Here is a 20,342-nt window from a genome sequence, read left to right as displayed (position 1 = left end):
CTTGTTGTTTGAAGAAGCCGTTCTCACATTTTGCTAGCTTGAGGTCAGTGAATGAGTGCTTGAGGTTACGATTTAGTTAGAAGGTGACTTGCCAGTCCCTTGCCAATAGGGCCAGTACGAAAATCTAGTTGTCCCGGACTACTAAACAGGACCTTTTTGAGCCATAACCAGGGGTGTGACAGATAAATATTAATTTTGTACCAGAGAAAGTGTTTTTTTAACGTGAAGCCATTGTAGCCATTTTTAGGCTGCCTCTATACTGGCTACAGTATAATCACACCATAGGATTCCACAAAGTTTTGAACGTTTCAATGTCATTTCTGTGGTTGATACGAGCACAGACCATGGAAAATAAGACTCCTTTGTGCTCAAAATTTGTTGCACTAATTTTTCAAAATACTTTTACTGCTAATCTGCTTTGAAACTTCACAACTATAATTTACAATTCAAAAAAAGGCTTGGTGATGACATTTGCAGGTCTGGTGACACCACCCATAAGCTTGGAGTGGCTAACACAATAGTCATCACTTACATACTATTGTTTACCTGTTCTTCACTGATGTTGTCTTCTGTGGTCTCTTTTGCGGGCACATAGGGAACCATAAAATGAATGCTTGGTTGTTGGGTAAACCCCAACAGTGGCTCTTCACTTGCTCCTGTGACAAATTCCAAGATGTTTTCCAATGTGGTCACTCTACGCCCACTTGCCACATCTCGCAGGTACTTGACAAACTTACTATAAACAGCTTTCTCATACTTTAGACTGTTAGAGCCTTCCTCAGAGAACGTGGGTTTAAGGAGATGAAGGATAAGTGGAACTGTCAATTTGGCATTGTTTTGGGGTGGTCTAAGCAGGTAAAGGAACATTGGGAACTTTCGGGCAAACATGTGAATTCCAAGAGTATCTAGTCCTTGCCGAAGCTTCAAAACACACTTTGAACTTGCTAATTCATCACTAACAAAAATGTCATTCAACAGTTCTTCAGAAAAATACCTTGGTGCCTGCCCATTCTGTAAAAGGGCAATTGCAGCCATCTGCCCTACAAAATAGTAATCCTCTGCTAAGTGTTCCTTAAGTCCATGGTCAAAATATTTTGCCTTGATCTGTTGGTTGAAAAGCCTGATCCACTCTTTTCTTGGACCTCCAATATCTTCAGCCTGCTCACCATAAAACTCTACTTGGAAGGTAATTCTTGGATCTTCCACTGATCGTAGTTCATCAAAAGTTGTTTCCAAGACATTGTCACGGTCAAATGCCATAAAGTTAGTGTCTCCTACGTGCTCTGTGGCATCATCTATAACATCCAAGGGTCGGCCTTGTACAATTTTGCTCTGCAAGTATCTTAACATTTCTGTTGGCTCTGTTATGCTTGCTGGTGGAAATTCACTGATAACCTTGTAAAAGAACTCACTGTTCTTCTTCTCTATTTGGCATGTCAGGGACTTATCTCTTTCAGGATCAGTGGTAATTGTCGACTCTTGCGTGTGTTGGGTACTGGTATTTGTACTTGTACTTGTACCAGTGAACTCCCCTGTCTGATCATGACATGTAGTGGTACTGGTGGGTCTTTGAGCTGGCCTGTGAGACTCAAGTAAATCTTCATCAAGCCAATCAGACTGATCTTGCCCTGAGTCTGATTCGTTTAAAACAAAGTTGTATGCTTTCTTCATGCGAATGTAGAGAAGCCCTTGTCCGGCTAGTTTCTTTACGACACTGTAATTGTACTCAGTTCCCTCAGCTAGTCTTAACACTGATATTTTCTTCTGGGTTACTTTAACAAAGTCGAAGTCATTTGGTCCTAGTAAACCGTATTCCGATTTGAGGGATGAAACTATTTTTCCACGCACACACAATTCGCTATCATCCTCATTAAGTACCACCATACCTCTTTCCACAATCTTCTCTTTTTTCAATGTTTCAACTTCATCCTCTTCATCGCTTTCTTCGGAAATTGCCCTTAGAAGAGCAAATTCAAATAGCCTTTTCTCGATATTCTTGGTCTTTTTCGCCGTCTTGTTTTTCGTCGCTGACTCTGCTGTCGCTCTCAGCCTCTCATTTCTGTTGAGTCTTCTGTACAGACCGCGACTGGAGCTTGTGTTCATCATTGATCTTGCCCTTGCAAGGGTTTCGGCGATCGGCGTTGTTATTGCCGGTCTCATTGTACTCGAATCACTTGAATCCGTTCCAGAATTAGTAGATGTTGATGTTTCCACAGTCAGCAACATATCAGATGCCTCTTTAAGAAGGCCAGCCGCCTTCTTTAATTTCTCTTCATCCATAGTGTAACCAAGATGGTCGACTTCAAAGAGCGGGAAGAATTACCCAGTACCGCGCGTTTGTTTTCACTCGTCCCAGTCCCCGAGATTAAATGAATGAGTGCGAACATTGAACGAATATGGGCTGATTGAATTGAATGAATGTATATCGTTCGAACTGAATAAAATGCGGTGGAATAAATTGAATAGACATAAGTGATCAAATTAAAAATATATGTATATTTTAAATTGAACGAATACGGAAGGATTGGATTGAATAAGTATCAGTGTTCAGATTGAATGACTTTTAGTAGATTAAATTGAATAAATATCAGTTATTAAATTGAATGATTGGGGATTGAATTGAATGAAAATTGAGGATTAAATTAAATAGAAGTAAGCAAATAGCAAAAAAAGGTATTAAATTGAATGCATTTATAAATATTGAATATTGCTACATTTGGCTTGGCATATCCTACCCTTCACGGCGGGTAGAAGAGAGAACCTGGGAACGAGGTTGCGTGATGTCGATGATGTTACGCGTGACATCGGTAGAAATGCTTCACAAAACACATAATTTTGCACCTTTTGATCCCAAATGTTGATATAATGTAAGAAAAATCAAGAAAGATAACTTGCCGTATGTTTTTAGTCGCGTTGTACATGTACGTTTTTGTGGCGTTTTCAAAAACATACGGTAAGTCATCTTTCTTTTTCTTTCCTTCTTCATTTTTCTTACATTATATCAACATTTGGGGTCAAAAGTTACAAAATCCTATTTTAAGAAGCATTTCTACCGTTTACTTGAATCAAGCCGAGATCTAGAGCAGGCGTTTACGAACAGTAAGTGTGTGGATCACATTCGCATGTGACATCAAGATGCCTCGAACAATTCGGATGGTCTACCTGTGGAGCCTTGTCGCTAGGGCTTTTCCCTAAAAAGCGGGAGGGGCGGGAAAAGGCCATTTTTTTTTAGGGAAAAGCCCTGGGGACGAATGAAAAAGGAAAACATTCATTGGATTAAGTCTAGAAACTGGGAGATGAAAGAAGATAATATATGCCAAAAATCTCGCCAAGATTCAGGTCCACTACGCGATTTTTCTTTTTCATGTTAAATACAAATTTCTAGAGCTTTTTTGTAGAGCAGGCGGATTTGTCTGCCGAGCCTGAAGAAACCAATACGGCGGCTAGAAACCTACAGAAACTTCTGACTTCTGTTTTGCAGTGGCGGTTCCAGACCTTCAGAATTAGGGGGGGGGGGGGGGGGGTCAACCAGACTCTGAAGTAACGGGGGGGCCGGTCTCAAAAGAGTTTTTTTGGCCCTTCGGGCATCATTTTGTTCTAAAAATAACGGGGGGGGGCGCCCCCCCCGGCCCCCTCCCCTGGATCCGCCACTCGACTGCTACCATAGTCCCTCAGGATTGTCGCGCGGGCGAGCATGTTACGTGCGAGCGAGTGCGTTTGCTTTGCGCGCTGACAGGGAACATGCTCACCCGCGCGACAATCCTGAGGGACTGCTAATATTCCATCACCGTCTTTTAAGGTTGGTTACGAAAAAGTGAATTCATCACTCGAGCAACTCATAAACATTCGAGTAACTCTTTTTATAAGACTAGGGTTGTTCAGATACTAAAGTCTGAAAACACAAGTCACTTTTAGCTTTATCGCCCACCACTTGCCAGAATGCCGCGTTACGCTAAAGTTTTGAAGCTGCATACTCCTTCACCAAAGAAAGGACCCTTTCGAACTGAAAATTTGTGAAAATATTAGTTTAGCTACTTTCATACCTCATGAAAGGCATGACAGTGAAAACGCAGAAGAATTTAAATTAATTTTATAGACCGGAAGTTTGATATCGCCTAGTTCACACCAATATAGAGAGATCGTAAGGCGTTTTCAAAAACAAACGGGGAGAAGGTAAGAAATTCTGATGCCAGAAAGTGACGCCATTTTTTCCATTAACGCCGATTTGAGGTCAAGCCAATTCACGAAGTTACAGGGTCTCAGGGGCATCCTGATTCCCTGCATTCCCGCCACTTTTTCACGTTAATCCCACATCACGCATTTATTTTCACCACTTTCCCGGATCCCGGTTTTTGTTTCTAAAAAACGTACTTTAAAAAGACTAATTTTGCTACGAAAGCTAACAAATGAAAGATTTAGATTGGCCCTTTACGATGCCAAGGCCATTCCATAAAACAAAGCACTTTTTATATCTCAATACGACGAAAGAGCGCCATCTTTGTCCTGAACGTGTGCGTACTGACATCCAGTAGTTACTATCGAATAGTTAGCAACCCGTTTCCATGATTAAGTGTGTCAAACGGTATGGCATTTCTCGGAATGTTGCATTGTAATAACATTAAAGTTGTTTTCACACTAAAAACAACTTTAAGAGTCCTCGAGCTCTTCCTTGGTCTGTCACCTATCCTAAGGGACTCCTGCGAAAGACAAGCAAATCCAGACTCTCCCAACTGCTAGGGTGACGCATAACAGTCATCACGAAATACTCAGAGAACGTAGCCAGAAGTTCCGATGAATTGGAGCTTTGTTCCATGTGGTCTCTTAGGGCCTGTTTACATTGAGGTGGGGGACCACAGGTAGGTGAGGTAACCTGCTTAGGCGGGATAAAAAAATAACCCTCCTTTACATGCAATCTTGCAACCCCACCATCCCGGGGTGCACTTTCTCAAGATTATTGAATGGTCGCTAAGCACGTAAACAAGAAAAATGCTGGAAAAACAACGAGTTTTGGCCATTGATGCATTCTACACCCCCTTCGTGCTCTTGCTGCAACCTTTAGTGCAATGGCTTTCTATTGCTAACTTTAATAATGATGCAAAGCCACCGCCAAAGTGAATTTTGCGCGAATTTGATGTTTCACGAATCCGACCCCGGTCAGGCGGGTTACCCCACATTGAAACGTTTACATGGCAAAATTTGACCCCGGCTGAGAGGGTAACCCGGTCTGGTAGACCCGGCTACCCGCCTTAGGCAGGTCACCCCAGCTACCATGTAAATGAGATCAAATTAAAATGAGAGATTTTGTGGACAGGCGGGTTACCTCACCTACCTGGGGTCCCCCACCTCCATGTAAATAGGCCGTTTAGAGAGTTTGAAATGGTGGTATCTACCATCTTGGACAAAATAAGTGGAAAACCTAGACCCCTCTGCCCCCCAAATCAAGGATGGGAAAATGGCGCGTTTTTGCCCTTCGCGCGACTTCATCCTTGATTTGGGGGGGATGGGGGTTTGCTGTTCCATTTTATTTTGTCCAAGATTGTAGCACTGACCGGCAGTAGGCGCGTAGACGTAGTGCTGAAATCGTCAAATTACTCGTGCCACAGGGTAAAAATGAAGCATTCAAAAGCAGACTCGGCTACCGGAATCTGCGACTTTAGGAATGTAGAGGATTGATACAGATAAGCCGTACGTTCACTGGTGGAAAGCATTACTTTTGTTACCTGTTTTGCTGTGTCTTTCGTTAGTTTCGATATAGCAATTTAGACCCCGCTTGACGGGAAAACAAGTTGTATAACTCTTTCTGCAGCTCATGCGTAGGAACCTTTTTTCAGCGTATGATGTTTGAGACGCAAATGAAGTACATGTAAATATATCTTTATGTCAATTCTAATTTATACAAATTATATTTTCTTTTTTACATCGACACTAGTCATATGCTGTACTGCACTACTATGGCCAACGTGCACCGGGGAATTACTAATACTAAGAGCTCGGCGAATTTTGCTAACAGCAGGCCCGCGGCGACCCAGTTCTGATTTTCAATAGATACTTTTTCTAACGGTAAATCCACAGATGTACATTCGGTATGAGCGTGAAAAATGGACGACGATGAGTTTCAATTCATTTACCATTTAAATCACTTCAATCAGTTGAAATCCGTGTACTTTTATCTGTTTGTTGCAGTTTGTTCTGTTAAAAACTTTTGCTTCTTTATGCGATCGTCTGTTTACAGAGCCCTATAGCACGAGACAGGGAGTTCATTCTCAAATAATTTAAGTTATTTTCAAACCAGCGTTTGAAAGTGAAAATATAATGTTGTGATATGTAAACTGCGGCGTACCGGTTGCACTTGTCAGCTTATTAGGTTATTACTTTCTCTCTTTGTAATCACATGATCGTACGGTAATCAAACTTACGATAATCAAGCTACTAGTTACGTTTATCGCTGAACAAATATCCGCGGAAATCGGTATCGGGCCACCAGGCTTCCATGGACAGGGGGCCTGCTTTTAGCAAAACCCGTGTTAGGTGTAGGGCAGAATGTCTCCATTTTTAAGGTCAAGCCTTGCCAAACAATACCCTACTAAACTACTAAACTACGGTACTACGACCTACTTTCACCGCTGAATAACCTCTTTAAGTCAGGACTTGATACAATGCACTAATACGCGGCTACGGTCTTCCACCACCGGTCTTCCCAAGATTACTTTTTTCTTTCAAAATATTCACTGACAAAGAACACCACGACACTAGACACTACGTACGGAAGGAAAGTAGTTACTGCGAAGAAACTGCGGCGACAAAGTAATTTGACTTTGATTAGAAGATAGGAATTCAAGTATATACATAAATGAATTCTTTCTCAACATTCCCCTTAATTACCTACTAACAAAGAGAAGTCGTAAAAACATTGCTATACTACTGGATATTGCGAATTGTTTTTCAAATCCTTACCCACATTTCTCACAGGGTGTGAGTGGAGCACTACGCCAACAGGCGTTCTACAAATCTAAAGTTAATTATTCTTACATGACTACGTGAACGGTGGTTCTACTGACATAACCTTAGTTGACAGCTTCCACAACAGGACTACAAGAGAAGACAATTTCCTGAACTAATTTTATGGGCCGACCTTCTTGAGCAAGATGGCTAAAGCGTGCCGCTGATATTCCTTTGCTTGCTCGAGGTCTCCTAAGGCTTTGTAAATTGAAGCTAAGTTATTGAAGCTTGATGCAACAGAAGCATGTTCAGGGCCGAGCTTTTCAAGCTGGATGGCTAAAGCACGTTGCTGATACTCCTTGGCTTGTTCGAGGCCACCTAAGTCCTTGTAAATTGAAGCCAAATTATTGTAGCTTGTTGCAACATCAACGTGTTCAGAACCAAGCTTGGCTAGTCTAATCTCAAGAGCACGTAGCTGATACTCCTTGGCTTGCTCGGGGTAACCAACTTTCAGGTAAATAGAAGCTAAGTTATTGTAGCTTGATGCAACAGAAGCATGTTCCGGACCAAGCGTCTTGAGCTGGATGGCTAAAGCACGTTCCTGATACTCCTTGGATTGCTCGAGGTCACCATTGGCCATAAAAATTGAAGCTAAGTTACTATAGCTTGATGCGACAGAAACATGTTCCGGGCCAAGCTTCTCTAATTGGATAGCGAGAGAACGTTTCTGATACTCCATAGCTTGCTCAAGGTCACCTGAGGCCTTGGAAATTGAAGCTAAGTTATTGTAACTTGTTGCAACAGATACATTTTTCGGACCGACTTTCTTGATTTCGATGGCTAGAGCACGCCGCTGATACTTGTTGGCACTCTCGAGGTCACCTAAGGCCTTGAAAATTGAAGCTAAGTTGTTGTAATTTGTTGCAACAGAATAATGTTCTGGGCCGAGTTTCACGAGCAGGATTGCTAAAGCACGCTGTTGACACACCTTGGCTTGCTGGAGGTCTCCCAAGTTCAGGTAAACTAAAGCTAAGTTGCTGTAGCTTGATGCAACAGAAACATGTTTAGAGCCGAGCTTCTCGAGCTGGATAGCAAGAGCACGTTGCTGATATTTCTTGGCTTGCTCGAGATCACCTAATGCCAGGTGAATGGTAGCTAAATTATTGAAGCTTGTTGCAACGGAAACATCTTCCGGGCCTACCTTCCTGATTTCGATGTCTAGAGCACGTTGCTGATACTCCTTGGCTTGCACGAGGTCACCTAAGGCCAGGTAAATTGAAGCCAAGTTATTGTAGCTTGATGTAACAGAGGCATGTTCAGGGCCAAGCTTTTCGAGCTGGATGGCTAAAGCACGTTGCTGATACTCCTTGGCTTGCTGTACGTCACCAAAGGCTTTGAAAATGGAAGCTAAATTATTGTAGCTTGTTGCAACATCAACATGTTTCGGGCCAAGCGTGTGAAGTCTTATAGTTAGGGCACGTTCCTGAAGCTTCTTTGCTCGCTCGAGGTCACCTGATTCCAGGTAAATAGAAGCTAAATTATTGTAGCTTGATGCAACAGAAGCATGTTCCGGACCAAGCGTCTTGAGCTGGATGGCTAAAGCTCGTTGCTGATACTCCTCGGATTGCTCGAGGTCACCATTGGCCATAACAATTGAAGCTAAGTTACTATAGCTTGATGCAACAGAAACATGTTCCGGGCCAAGCTTCTGTAATTGGATAGTGAGAGAACGTTGTTGATACTCCATAGCTTGTCGAAGGTCACCTAAGTTCAAGTAAATTGAAGCCATATTACTGTAGCTTGTTGCAACAGAAACAGGTGCCGGGCCGAGCTTCTCGAGCTGGATAGCTAGAGCACGTTCCTGATACTCCCTTGCTTGCACAAGGTCACCTAACGCCATGTAAATTTTGGCTAATTTATTGTAGCTCCAGGTAACATCAACATGTTCAGGGCCCAGCCTGTCAATCTTTATAGAAAGAGAATATTCCAAATAAGCTTTTGCGACATAAAATTCGCAATGCATTTCGCAAATCTCTGCAAGGTTTTCGCATCTATCTGATAAGTCTTTACCATGAACTTGGAAAGAATTTTCGTTCACGAGCACTCTGTCAGCTAGCATGGTCAAAGCTTTCAAGTGTGGAACGATATGCATTGTTTCCAATCTTCTACTCACAAGTGGAACAGCATCTATAAATATGTCAAAAGATGTAATAACGCCATTTACGACCTGAGGGCTTTGACCTTCTGCAGTGCTATTTATCACATTTTTGATAGCATCATGCACAACTTGGTGCACACGTATGAAGTAACCATCTTGGTCATCTTCGAAAAGCAAAAGTGAGCATCTTCTCAATCTCGTGCATATTTGTTCCTTATCGGCTTCATCACATGTTTTCAGGACTTTTATGATGTAGCCAATTACTATGTCCACGTTTAATTGTTCAGGTGCGCAGAGGGAAAGGAAGGTGAAAATATGCTTCAAAAGTTCGTCAGATCTCATTAGTCTTTTGACAGCTAGGTTTATTGCTTCTGTCATTGACTTTGGGTAAGTTGGGTTCGTATATGCGAGTGTATCCTCTGACGTTTCTCTTTTACCTTCTTCTAACATCTTCAGGTATTCGTTCCAGCTAAAATGCGTCGAGTTTTTGGCCTGTCGAATCTCCTTGACAAAGAGAGCAGCGCCTGCTAAAGCAAGAGGTTGATAGTCCAGTTTTTGCGCCACTTTTGTCACTATCTCGTTATCTTGAATCCCCGAAAGCTTGACTAATAAGGAACAGGCATCGACTGGATCCATACCTTTGCTTACTGAGATATGATTTACGAAAGAACACATTGGAGGGATTGATTTCGTGTCCTGAGTTGTAATCAGCAACTGACCCTTCGCCCAAGCCGCATTTCCAAACTGTGATAGACGAAAATGTACAGATGACATAGTTGTGACATTGTCAACAACCAGTAGCCAAGACGTGTAACATCTGATTTTTATAGCAATCAGCATCTCAAGATGAGTGATCTTCTCCTCTACATTCCAGTCCTTGGAGCTGAGGATTTCCACGACAGAATAGTCTGGGCACTTTAACTGAAGAGCGAATGAGACATATGACTCCAAGAGTGAATCTGGACAAGCTGCATTTAAGGTCATCACAAATGAAGAACTGCCTGGGATTTCTTTGGCCTCGTCAAAGAACCTCTCAGCTACGAGGCCGGCTAACTGTGACTTTCCGCTTCCAGGATTCCCTGAGATGTATAAACAACTCAGTCTGTTGACAGTGGACTCCTTTAGCTTTCTCAGCTGCTGGGCTATTTCGGAGACTTCGCGTTCACGACCACCGATAGCGTGTGAAGGTTTTAGAGGGAGAATACAAAATGAGGGTGATTTTTTCCGCAGCTCATTTTCAAGGGCCTGGACCTGCGTCCGGACCTCCTGTTTAAGATCATCAACCTCTTTTAGCACTTCTTGTAATTCTTTTGTTGCAGGCATTCCCTGAATTTTGAGCTCTTGAATTTTTTCAGTGGGTAGACCAAGAGCTTGAAACGTCATATCAAATTTGCTAATGGCATTCTGAAAATCTCTGTCAGATAGCCTACCTTGTGTTAAATGAGCGAATTCTTGGTTCCTGAAACGTCTAAGATTATCCACATTATTCCTCACATTTGCGCTAAGGCTGGACCCAACACAATCGGAGGAAAGAATAGCGTAAAAAAGCATTGTACAATCCCATTCTCCTCTGTTTCCGTTTCGCATCGTGGCCAAAAGATGAGCATTTCTTCTTTGGTTTCGGGGAGACTCCCCGTCATAAAAATCCATTCCATTCCGAGGTTCGTCTTTCCATTCTCCTTTTGTTAATTTGTGCTGTTTGTCCCATTCTTGTTTAAAAATTTCTCTCAGACCTTCGGCTAGAATATCAGTACATGCATAGCAAATTCTGAAGTAATTCAGCTGTCCTTCGGTGTATTCTTTTGAAAGGGGCATACTTGATGGACTTCTGTTCCTTGGAACCTTTGGGAAAATAATCCTTTCTGTTAGCAAACAAGAGGCTTTTAAAGCGTTGACCTGGGCCATGTACACTCCAGACGAGCAATAATAAATAATAAAAATACGGGAAAGTAGGGGCAAACAAGAAGTTGAAGGGCAAGAAGTGCTACGAAGGTCACAGGATTTTACCGGAGGTTACCTTGCCAGCAGAGGTTTCTCTCTTGCATGGCTTTTAGCGTTTACGAAGCCGTTCGCGTCGCTTGTCAGTCGCGTAGTTAGTTTGTTTTCGCCCCGGGAGCGTATGCAAGAGAGGAACTTCTTTTCGCAGGGTAACTGGAGGTAGTCACCTACCAGAAAAAACAGCAAAAGATACTCCAACTGAATTGATTAGCGAAAAGATTATTATAATTCGAAGCAAATTTTCTTCCTTTTCATTGGCCGACAGCCTACCACGTGACCTGCAAAGACCTGCCTACAAAAAATGGTTTGCTCATGCGCAATGTCGTCCAGCTGTGTTTTGCTGCAAATAGTAATCTGTTCATGAAACCACGCTTTTCTCCTTGTAGCGATCGCTCTTGCGTTATGGCAGATCGCTTCGCTGACCACAATGACCGAATGATAAAACAATAATTAGTTGGTGGATTTCGATCCTTGACTTTGTTGGAGCTATGAGCTGTTCTTCAGACCTAATAATCAAAAGTCAAAAGAGCTCTAGCGAAAACAAGCAAATATTAACTAGAAAAGCAAAACCTATAGCGATGAAGTGCATACTGCAACTTCTTTACATTCTCATTTTCAGATAAGCTTCAATGTCAGTTGTTTACTTATTTCTTCTATATCTACCTGAGTAGCCGTGGGAAGAGCGGCATCAGAAAGTGACGTTCGTTCTTCTTTAGATTTGATGGCATCCAAATTTGAAACAGTTGGAATGTCATCAGTGATGGAGATACTTGCAAATGGTTTGACAATTCCTGAAAAAAAAACATAAAAAGTATTACCATTAGGCTGTGATTCATGACTTCCATAAAAACTTTCTGAATATGCTGTATCGTAACCTGGCTGTTGCTAGAGTTTGAATTGTTAATTTCGTATAAGAGAAAATGATAGTGATGGGTCGTAGACGCGGTGACAATGGTAGCAGTAGTAATGAAATGATCGTTGAGAATCGAGCACAACGCAAAACCTTGGCCTTCGTCACCGGTACTGAAAGCATCTGCACTAACAGCCTTACTGGTGTGAATGGCGTTAGCAATTTTCACTGCAATGCCTCCTGCATGTTACAGCCTATTTGTCAAGCTAAGGGAAAGAGAAAGCTTTACAGAGTTTTTACCGAATTAAGTGACAAATTTTGGTAAATTTTAACGTTCTTTTATCAGTACACGTAACCTTCAAAGTCAAAATTTGTTGTATCGCGCTGCGCTTTTTGCAAACTTTGAAGGAATTTTGGGTTTCCTGTTCCCTCAATCATTTGAGTTGGGCGCAAGTTACGTAAGTCGCCCACTTTCGACTCTAACAGAGATGGAGTAAACGAACGGAAAATGACTCGAGACTAAGGGGACAAACTCCCGTTTTAGACCATTTCCAAGTCTCACTGTTTAGACTACATTACTGGACGTAAAGAAAATTATTTTTTATACCCACCTTCATGCCCCAATAAGTACTTTCGATAAGCTCTGTACTCCTCTTCATTGATAGTCACAGTAAGTTGTACGGCGTCAACACCCAATTCTTTTAGAATGTCCTCTGTGACAAGGCACCGCTGTGCCACTTCTTTTAGATGGCCCGTGCAATAGTCTTCCCACAGTTCGTCGAGAATATGCAGCGAGCTACACTGCACTGTGATTATCAAGCTTCCTTTCTTGACATCAATAACTATGGTTTGGCGCACTTTTTCCATATACTCAAGAAAACCATTCAACCCCTCTGGATTTGAGGGGTCAATTGTCTGAATATACTTTTCTGCAATAAGATTCACAATCTCTTGTGAAGAGGGATATCTGTTTTGCAAGGCATTTTTCTCCCGATTAACATTTTGGGTAGGTGAAGCTCCTTCTTGTTCACAGGCCTCACAGTCAACTACGACAGCGAGATTTTCTCCTGTAAACACAAATAAATAAATAAATATATAAATAAACTTTCGCTGCAAATTTTTCTTACTGTACGCATCGTTACAATTACTGGTTACCATTTTGGGTTGATGAAGCTCCCTCTTGTTCACAGGCGTCACGATCAGTTAGAACATCGAGATTTTCTCCTGTAAACACAAATAAAAAAAGAAAGAAAGAAACGTTCACTGCAAATTTTCTTCTTCTAAGCACCGTTCCAATTAAAGAAACTTGGCATAAATCACTAATAAGAACTGATTAGAATCCAACGTAATAACGTAAAATGGCAGCTACTTTACATAATGAATTTAATTCAGTGTGCTAATCGCGGCGCTCGTGTGACTTACGTGACAAAGCATTTTATGACATCAGAGCGTTAAGATATAACCCTTCACACTTCACAGACTTTTATAGAGTAATCCAGTTCGCTTGTTTTGATTCAAAGTTGCAATAGGCACGCAATACGTGCGAAAGTAAACAAGCCAAGCGACGCGAATGTCTGTCGTGCGCTATGTCACGACACAGCATTTATCTTCGTTACATACGTCCAACAGATAACGCACGGCAAACAAATTTACAATAGAAAACAAAGTTTTGGAAAAACAAGGTACACTGAGTGAAACAAGCCATTAAATAATTTAAATTTTCCCTTTGGAAAATAATCGTCCTCACAGTACACGGTGTGAATTGTTTAGCTTATTGCCAAGAGTTTGAAAATACTTTTGCTCTCAGTTGTCGAGCGCCAAAGAATATGTCACGCAAAATTCCATGATCTCGTGCATGAGATAATTAAGGGTAACATTTAGAAATGCATAATTTTAATGCATATTTTCGGAAAGGAGGTGATTTCTTAAAATCTTATTGAGCAAAATGACCTCGTAAACAAGTTGCAATCTTTCACGGTCGAACCGTAAAAGGGGCAGCGTCCAACATCTTCACATGCAAACCGCGTTCTATTTTTAAACCGTTGGGTTAACTACGTCGTATTCTCTCATACACGAACCACGAATGCGGCAGATTCCAAGGCTTTCACGTGCAAACTGCGTGACAATACAGCTCATCGTAAGGGCCTGATCACGAGCCGGGGTAGCAATGCGCATGAACAGTGTGTTACCCGCTGTCCTGTTTTTCGCTTGGTTGATTCGCCGGGCCGTCCGACAAGCGCGATTACTTGGAAAATTTCCGCCTCGGATCCCAGCTAACCGGGCTGGCTCGGTTGTCATACGATGGCAAAGTTGATTTTTGTTGCGTTTAACAAGGGTACCGGGTTTTCTGTAAAGCGAGCCAGCACGCTAATGTAATCAGGCCCTAAGTTCTATAGCCAGATTTTACGCCTTCCCCTGACTTCACCGATTTTTCAAAGCTCTCGAGCATACACAAAATTTCAGCCCTCCCCCCTCAACATCTTCATACCCCCTTCTCTATATTAAATGAACTTTTGGCCTAACCCATGTTAGATACAAATATACATATGTTCGATACAAATATTATCAGAATAAACAAAAAACAATCCTAAACAAAAAACTTAACAACGTTCAAAATAAGTACAAGTATGTTTTCCATTATTGATAAGACTTTTCACAACCACCACTTCATTTCAACACACTGTAACTACACTATCCCTTCATAACCAAAGTAGCACTTCCACTATTACCTCACTACAACACCTAACATCACTTTTACCTCCCAAAATAATAATTTTTTTGGTTGCTTCATATTCAATTCTACGAGAAACAAGTTTCACTGATTAACAAACTACAGCCATTACCTCACTAATTCACGTCCTGTATAACTCCACGCCTTCCACTTCACGCATCTCAACCAACCCCTAAGATATGCAACGCTACTTCACTACTCACACATCCCTAACACACATAAAAACTTCACACACGCCTAGTACATCGTAGCCCAAATGTACGCTCCCGCAGCGTCTTGTTAAGAATTGAAAAAGAAGAGTCCAATTGTTTGGCCGATTCTTAAAGGGTAAGGACAAGAAAGTTAAGTGACTGATTCCTGCTTCATAGTCGAAGTTAGGAATTACCTCATTATGTTCGAAAGAACAGTGGTACAGAGTAGCACATGTCTAAGCAATAGCCTGAGCTAGCAGAAATCTAATCAAGCAAACACAGACAAGAACAATCAACTCTCGCCATGCGGACATCCCGATATCACGGACAGCAGCTAAATCCGAGGCAAAAACAAGTTACAGACATTTGACCGATATAAACTCCGGCTATCACGGACGCTCGCTAATGAGGACACTAACTCAAGGTCCCTACAGTGTCCACAATAAAGGGAGTTGACTGATTCTACTAGAAGTCATTAAGTCTAAACTGGAGTTACACCTCTCCACAACAGGCAACAAAGGGTGTGGGTGGCACAAATCTCCAGTTGTGTTAACCCTCTAACAAGCTCAAATCCTTATGAAGATGCACCTCGAGCTGAACTGTGATCCTTCTAGAACTAGCTTATTACTGTGCCATATTCAGTGTCTTCAGTGCCACTATACAAACCTCTCATGTCTCTGCTTAACAACCCTTCTAATGCAACCCGGTAAGTGGTACAGTACATGTCCCTGGTACGCATCTCTCTTACATGTACATGTCATGCTAAGACACCCCTGTCTGTACATGTCGAAACTTATCCCTCGCATATGTCCCTGTTATACATCCTAGATGCATGTTCTTGCGACACATCCCTCTTATGTCCCTGTGCTTATGGTTCCCTCTTACGTGTCCCTACCTTGTAGATCCGCTTTTCATGTACCTCCCACAAATTTCTCCTGTGTCTCGATACGTGTGATACATGTCTCCGCTATACAATCTTACCTTGAGAGATGTTACGCATTGTTTCTATAAGCATCTGACAGTGATCCTGCCACTTGTACATCTCTGCATATTCTTCTCGAAGAACACTTGACTCCTTAAGTCGCAACTTCCGCTTTTTCCTACAAACACCTCTGATTGCATTTGCCCAGTCTTTAGGATCTTCTGATTCCACCACACAACTTGAACCATAAGGGACTTCTTTCAAAGCTTCCCCAAGACCAGAGTTCCCACTGACCAGCACAGGTAGACCAGCAGATAAAGCTTCAAGGGCGGCAAGCCCGAAGCCCTCAGTTCGTGATGGCATTATCGCAAGATCTGCTTCACAAAAAAATCCGGCTAGCTGCTCTCTGCTTTCATTGAAACAACGGACAATTAATTGGCTGCAATCAATGCCTTGCTGTAGCAACATATCCTTCACTTTCTCCTCTTCTCCAACTCGTGCACCAACAAACAAAAGATTATAGGGCTGTGGATCGTCCTTCAACTCGGCAATGGCTTTAGCAGCGATGTCATACCCCTTCAACTTAAAATCTTCCTTGTCACCACGTCCAAACACAAGAACCTTAAATGTTTTTCTTTCTTCAGTTGCTTGCCTTACATCAGCAAACTCAGAGAAGATACCTGGAGTAAGATTAAAAACATCTTGATCCTTTCCACAAGCACGAAGATAACTTGAGAAAGCGTCAGCCAGCTTAGGTCCAACAGCTACAACTTGATCAGCTTTTTCACAGAGTTTTACCTCAGCCTGGTGCTTTTTTGCACCTCTAGAAATGGCATCTGCATACGATTTGTGCATACCAAGCTCTTCAGGAGCTGTATGAACGACCTGAATCCACTTGCAAGTACGATGAAGTTTAATAAACTGCACATGCCGACCAAGAACGACCCCATGACCTATCACGCAGTCCACAGCGTGATCGTGTGGTAGACAGGACAACCAATAAGCTGGGTCATCAAAACCTGCCATTTCTTCTGCTTTAATGAGATGGACATTGTGACTTGCAGCGACTCGTTTGTCCTCTTCACTGCAATGAGGAACATAAACACTGACCTCCACACTGGGTTGTTTCGCCAACTGAATCGCCAGCTCTCGGTTGATAGTTGACAAGCCTCCTTTTGTTGACCTCCATTCACTGCTTAACAGAGTAACTCTCAATTTGTTGCTGGAAGGGTTGCTTGAACTGCTTCCTTGGCATTGCTGTGATGCAGATGCTGTGTTGGGAGGTGGCAAATGCTAATGAAAGAAATAGGGTAAATTCGATTACTTAACGCAGGAGCCCCTCGAATAGTAGTGTCCATCTCTTATGAAAGGTTTGGGTAACAGCTTAAAAAATTATTTCAGGCTATTTGGTGCTACTCTAGAGGCCCCCCTTGAATTAAACAAGAATGGAAATCTCCTCTTTCCCTTTACCCTTATCCTCTGCACGTCTTCACTTTCTTTTCCCCAACCTCTCAAGGGCCCAAAAAGGACTCTGTAAAGGAGAGACACTTTGACGCTAAAAAAACTTAGCCAATGAGAGCTAACTAAAATTTCCTGTAGTTTCGAGTGAGATCATTAAGTGTTTAGCAGACAGAGATTACTTCATTGAATGACCTTTGAATTAAGGACACGAAACTACTATCTGCAGGATCGGACCCCTTAAGGCCGATACACACGAGGGATTTTGCTCCCGGATCATGCTCCAGGGGCACGCTCCGGGAGCAAAGCTCCTCCGTGTGTACCAACGATTTCATGGGTATACTTCATCCTCGGGAGCAGAATTTCCACCCTGCAAAATGCTCCGCGATATTTAACCGGTTAAATATTTGGGAGCAGGCTCCCGGGGCAAATTGAGCGAACTTGAAAACGCCCCCTCGTGTGTACTGACACGTGCAAAATGAGCCTGGAGCATGCTCCAGGAGTAAAACCCCCCGTGTGTATCGGCCTTTAAACCCAACTGCCACATTTGATGGCGCAGACATTCCTGTAAAAACATTTAGTGTTAAAATGCGTTATGCAACTTAACAATAAGTAATGGGTTCCCCGCTGAGAATATGGGTTTCTTCATACTAGTACATGTACATGTACACTTGTATTACAGAATTTAAAACAAATTCAGTTTTACTACATACAACACATATGTTAAAACTGACACATTGTGAGATAACACTGCAGGACTCAGTCATACATTGTATTTGCAGTTTCTGTAGCAGTAAGTAGGATGTCTTCCTGTGTTATAAAAAATTACTTGAACACTTCTTGTTGACACCTTTGCAGTTGGCATCAGTGGAATTTTAGAAGCGTTTGTACGGTGTGGGCACAAATGTAAAACGTGCAAGTTAAAAGGATGTGAAATCGACAATCATTAATATTTTTATCACTATTCCACCAAGATTTGTTCATTACAGTTTGAAAATTTCAGGTAACGTTTTGTCCGTCAGAAAACATCAAGACAAGAATAATGACGGCTTCAGGAGCAAGGTTGAAAACCAGCAATAAACACGCCTTCTCCAAACGAAGATTAGCAAATAAACCTTGTCGATTTCACGTCCTAAAGGCCAACAATTTATTGGTCAAAAGTAACAGGACAAAAACTGGAGTGCTACAGTACTACAAGTAAGAAAAAAATGAGGTCAAAAATGTCTCACAAACATTTCCCCCCTTCTAAGTGACGTGACAATGACCAGGCTAGGAGCTCAAAAAAAAAAAAAAAAGATCATGATGATGACGAAGAAAAGGAAGATATCTTGCTATGATGTATTACCAAAGTTTTAAATGTTTGGATGCTTTTTAAAATTTTCACCGAGCAAAACTCTAATTTTCAAGGGGGAAAATTGTCCAAAAAATGCAATTTTGGGCCCAAACTCCCTGTATCTCCTCAGGCCTAGTTCAGGTTATTGTTGGAAATAAAAATCTTCATCTGAAGTACAGGCACAGAGACAAGTACATGTATTAAGGAAGGTTTTGTTCGACCATTTCCAATTTTGCTCAAGCTTTCGTGACATATGTTTGAGTGCATGAAATCACAAGAAATTGATATAAAAATCATTTTGTACAAACCGTAAGATCCAAGATTTCTCAAAGATTTGGTTTGGTTCGGTTCGGTTAAGTAATGCTCGGTACAGTGCATGGAAGAACCATCCCTGCACTAAAACGTGACTTTTTCTATTGGCATATGACAAGTGCGATATAAGCGTGATACATGTATGTTATAAAGACACGTGCTAAGTTCTTAGTTGAAATGCACACTGTGGCACCGCGTACACCTATACTAACAAGACAGTACACTAAAATGATAGTATTTACAAAAGGGGCTATGACGCTAAGTTGTTATTACCTCTGTAAGCTTGGACATCACGGGATGCCTAAGAAGTAACTTGAATCACAGTCACTGCAATAGAACTATACAAAAACGATGCAGTTGTGTTAACATCAAACAAACACTGGAAATTCGCCAGGAAAAATGAAATCAAAGGATGAAGTTGGGTATAGTTGGGTATTTGAGGTGTCCAACAAGTACAGCTCATTATTATTGCTGGAAAGCGTTTTTCTCATTAAAAATGGCTGGCTGATAACTTATTTTTCCACTTCAGTAAGGCCTTGAGAAATTATTATTACAATGTATCAAAATATCAAACTGCAAAATCTTTATACTTGCAAAATAAATGGACATTCTCGTGCAGAATAATGTTTTACATGAATAATGATGTACCAGCATAAACATTTTGGTACTGGCTTTGCCCTACAAATGACTGGACCTTCACATAGTTTAGATGACCATGTGGAAATGACTGTTTTGCTTGTACTACAAACAATGTATGAGCGTGGTGCGGTAACCCAAATGAGCCATGATACATTATAAGGCGCGTATAGGAGACATGGCTTGTTTCTTGTAAGCTTATTGGAATTGTCTCGTCTTTGTCTTCACATGTACCCAAATGTTTTCAGAATCCATGTAGAGGTAGGAGACGTAAAACAGTGTCCTACCATAAATTTTTACTTGGGTTCTATGAATTACATTGAGAAGTCAAGAAAGTGCATTAATTTGACTATGACAAAAAAAATACCACCCATATACCTGGGTAAAATGTTTAAGATACGTTGTAAGACACACAAGATATAATTCTGATTTCAGTAGTTAGCTACTTGTAAATAATACTTGAGAAAATTGTTTCAGGTCTAAATTCTTCTTTACTTGAAAAGGATGGAATAGCGATAGTAACATGGGGGAAAGTGACACCCAGATCTATCAACGTTGATTAATTTTAAACATCACAAATCAGGTCTCAAAAAGACTAAAATGTGCTAAGTAAACACAGGCAAATAAATTGTAAGTTTCTAAGTCTTCCAATTTCTTATTCAGGCCATAACACGTTTTCTTCATGTACATGTACCAACACAGCTCAAAAATCACAGTCAGATACATGTATTGATATATTATCCCCTGGACTAAGTCTACATTTGGCAGTAAGACCACAGAGCAAAAACAAACTGAAGAAGAGTTTGCCAAGCAG

The 20,342-nt window shown here is 41.5% G+C and overlaps 1 protein-coding gene across 1 annotated transcript; it reads right to left on the bottom strand.

Annotated features, from left to right (window-relative positions):
• Window positions 1-5,556: 5,556 nt before the first annotated feature.
• Window positions 5,557-19,232, bottom strand: LOC140923966 (uncharacterized). Its single transcript, XM_073373976.1, has 6 exons — window positions 19,166-19,232; window positions 15,849-17,082; window positions 13,101-13,169; window positions 12,557-13,012; window positions 11,759-11,886; window positions 5,557-10,939 (listed from the first exon to the last, which is right to left on the bottom strand). The coding sequence occupies exons 1-6, from the start codon at window positions 19,181-19,183 to the stop codon at window positions 7,121-7,123; spliced, it is 5,724 nt and encodes a 1,907-aa protein (XP_073230077.1). The 5' UTR covers window positions 19,184-19,232; the 3' UTR covers window positions 5,557-7,120.
• Window positions 19,233-20,342: the final 1,110 nt, after the last annotated feature.

This window comes from Porites lutea, chromosome 14 (genome assembly GCF_958299795.1).
Source record: "Porites lutea chromosome 14, jaPorLute2.1, whole genome shotgun sequence".
NCBI lineage: Eukaryota > Metazoa > Cnidaria > Anthozoa > Scleractinia > Poritidae > Porites > Porites lutea.
The sequence above is the reverse complement of the archived record's forward strand: the minus strand, read 5'-3'. Positions and strand labels throughout refer to the sequence as shown.

Excerpts from the sequence above, each read along its gene's own strand:
- LOC140923966 (XM_073373976.1), bottom strand. Across the intron at positions 13,013-13,100 it reads AGCTTCATCAACCCAAAATG|GAGAAAATCTCGCTGTCGTA; the intron begins GTAACCAGTAAT and ends TTGTGTTTACAG. Across the intron at positions 11,887-12,556 it reads GTACTTATTGGGGCATGAAG|GAATTGTCAAACCATTTGCA; the intron begins GTGGGTATAAAA and ends TTTTTTTTTCAG.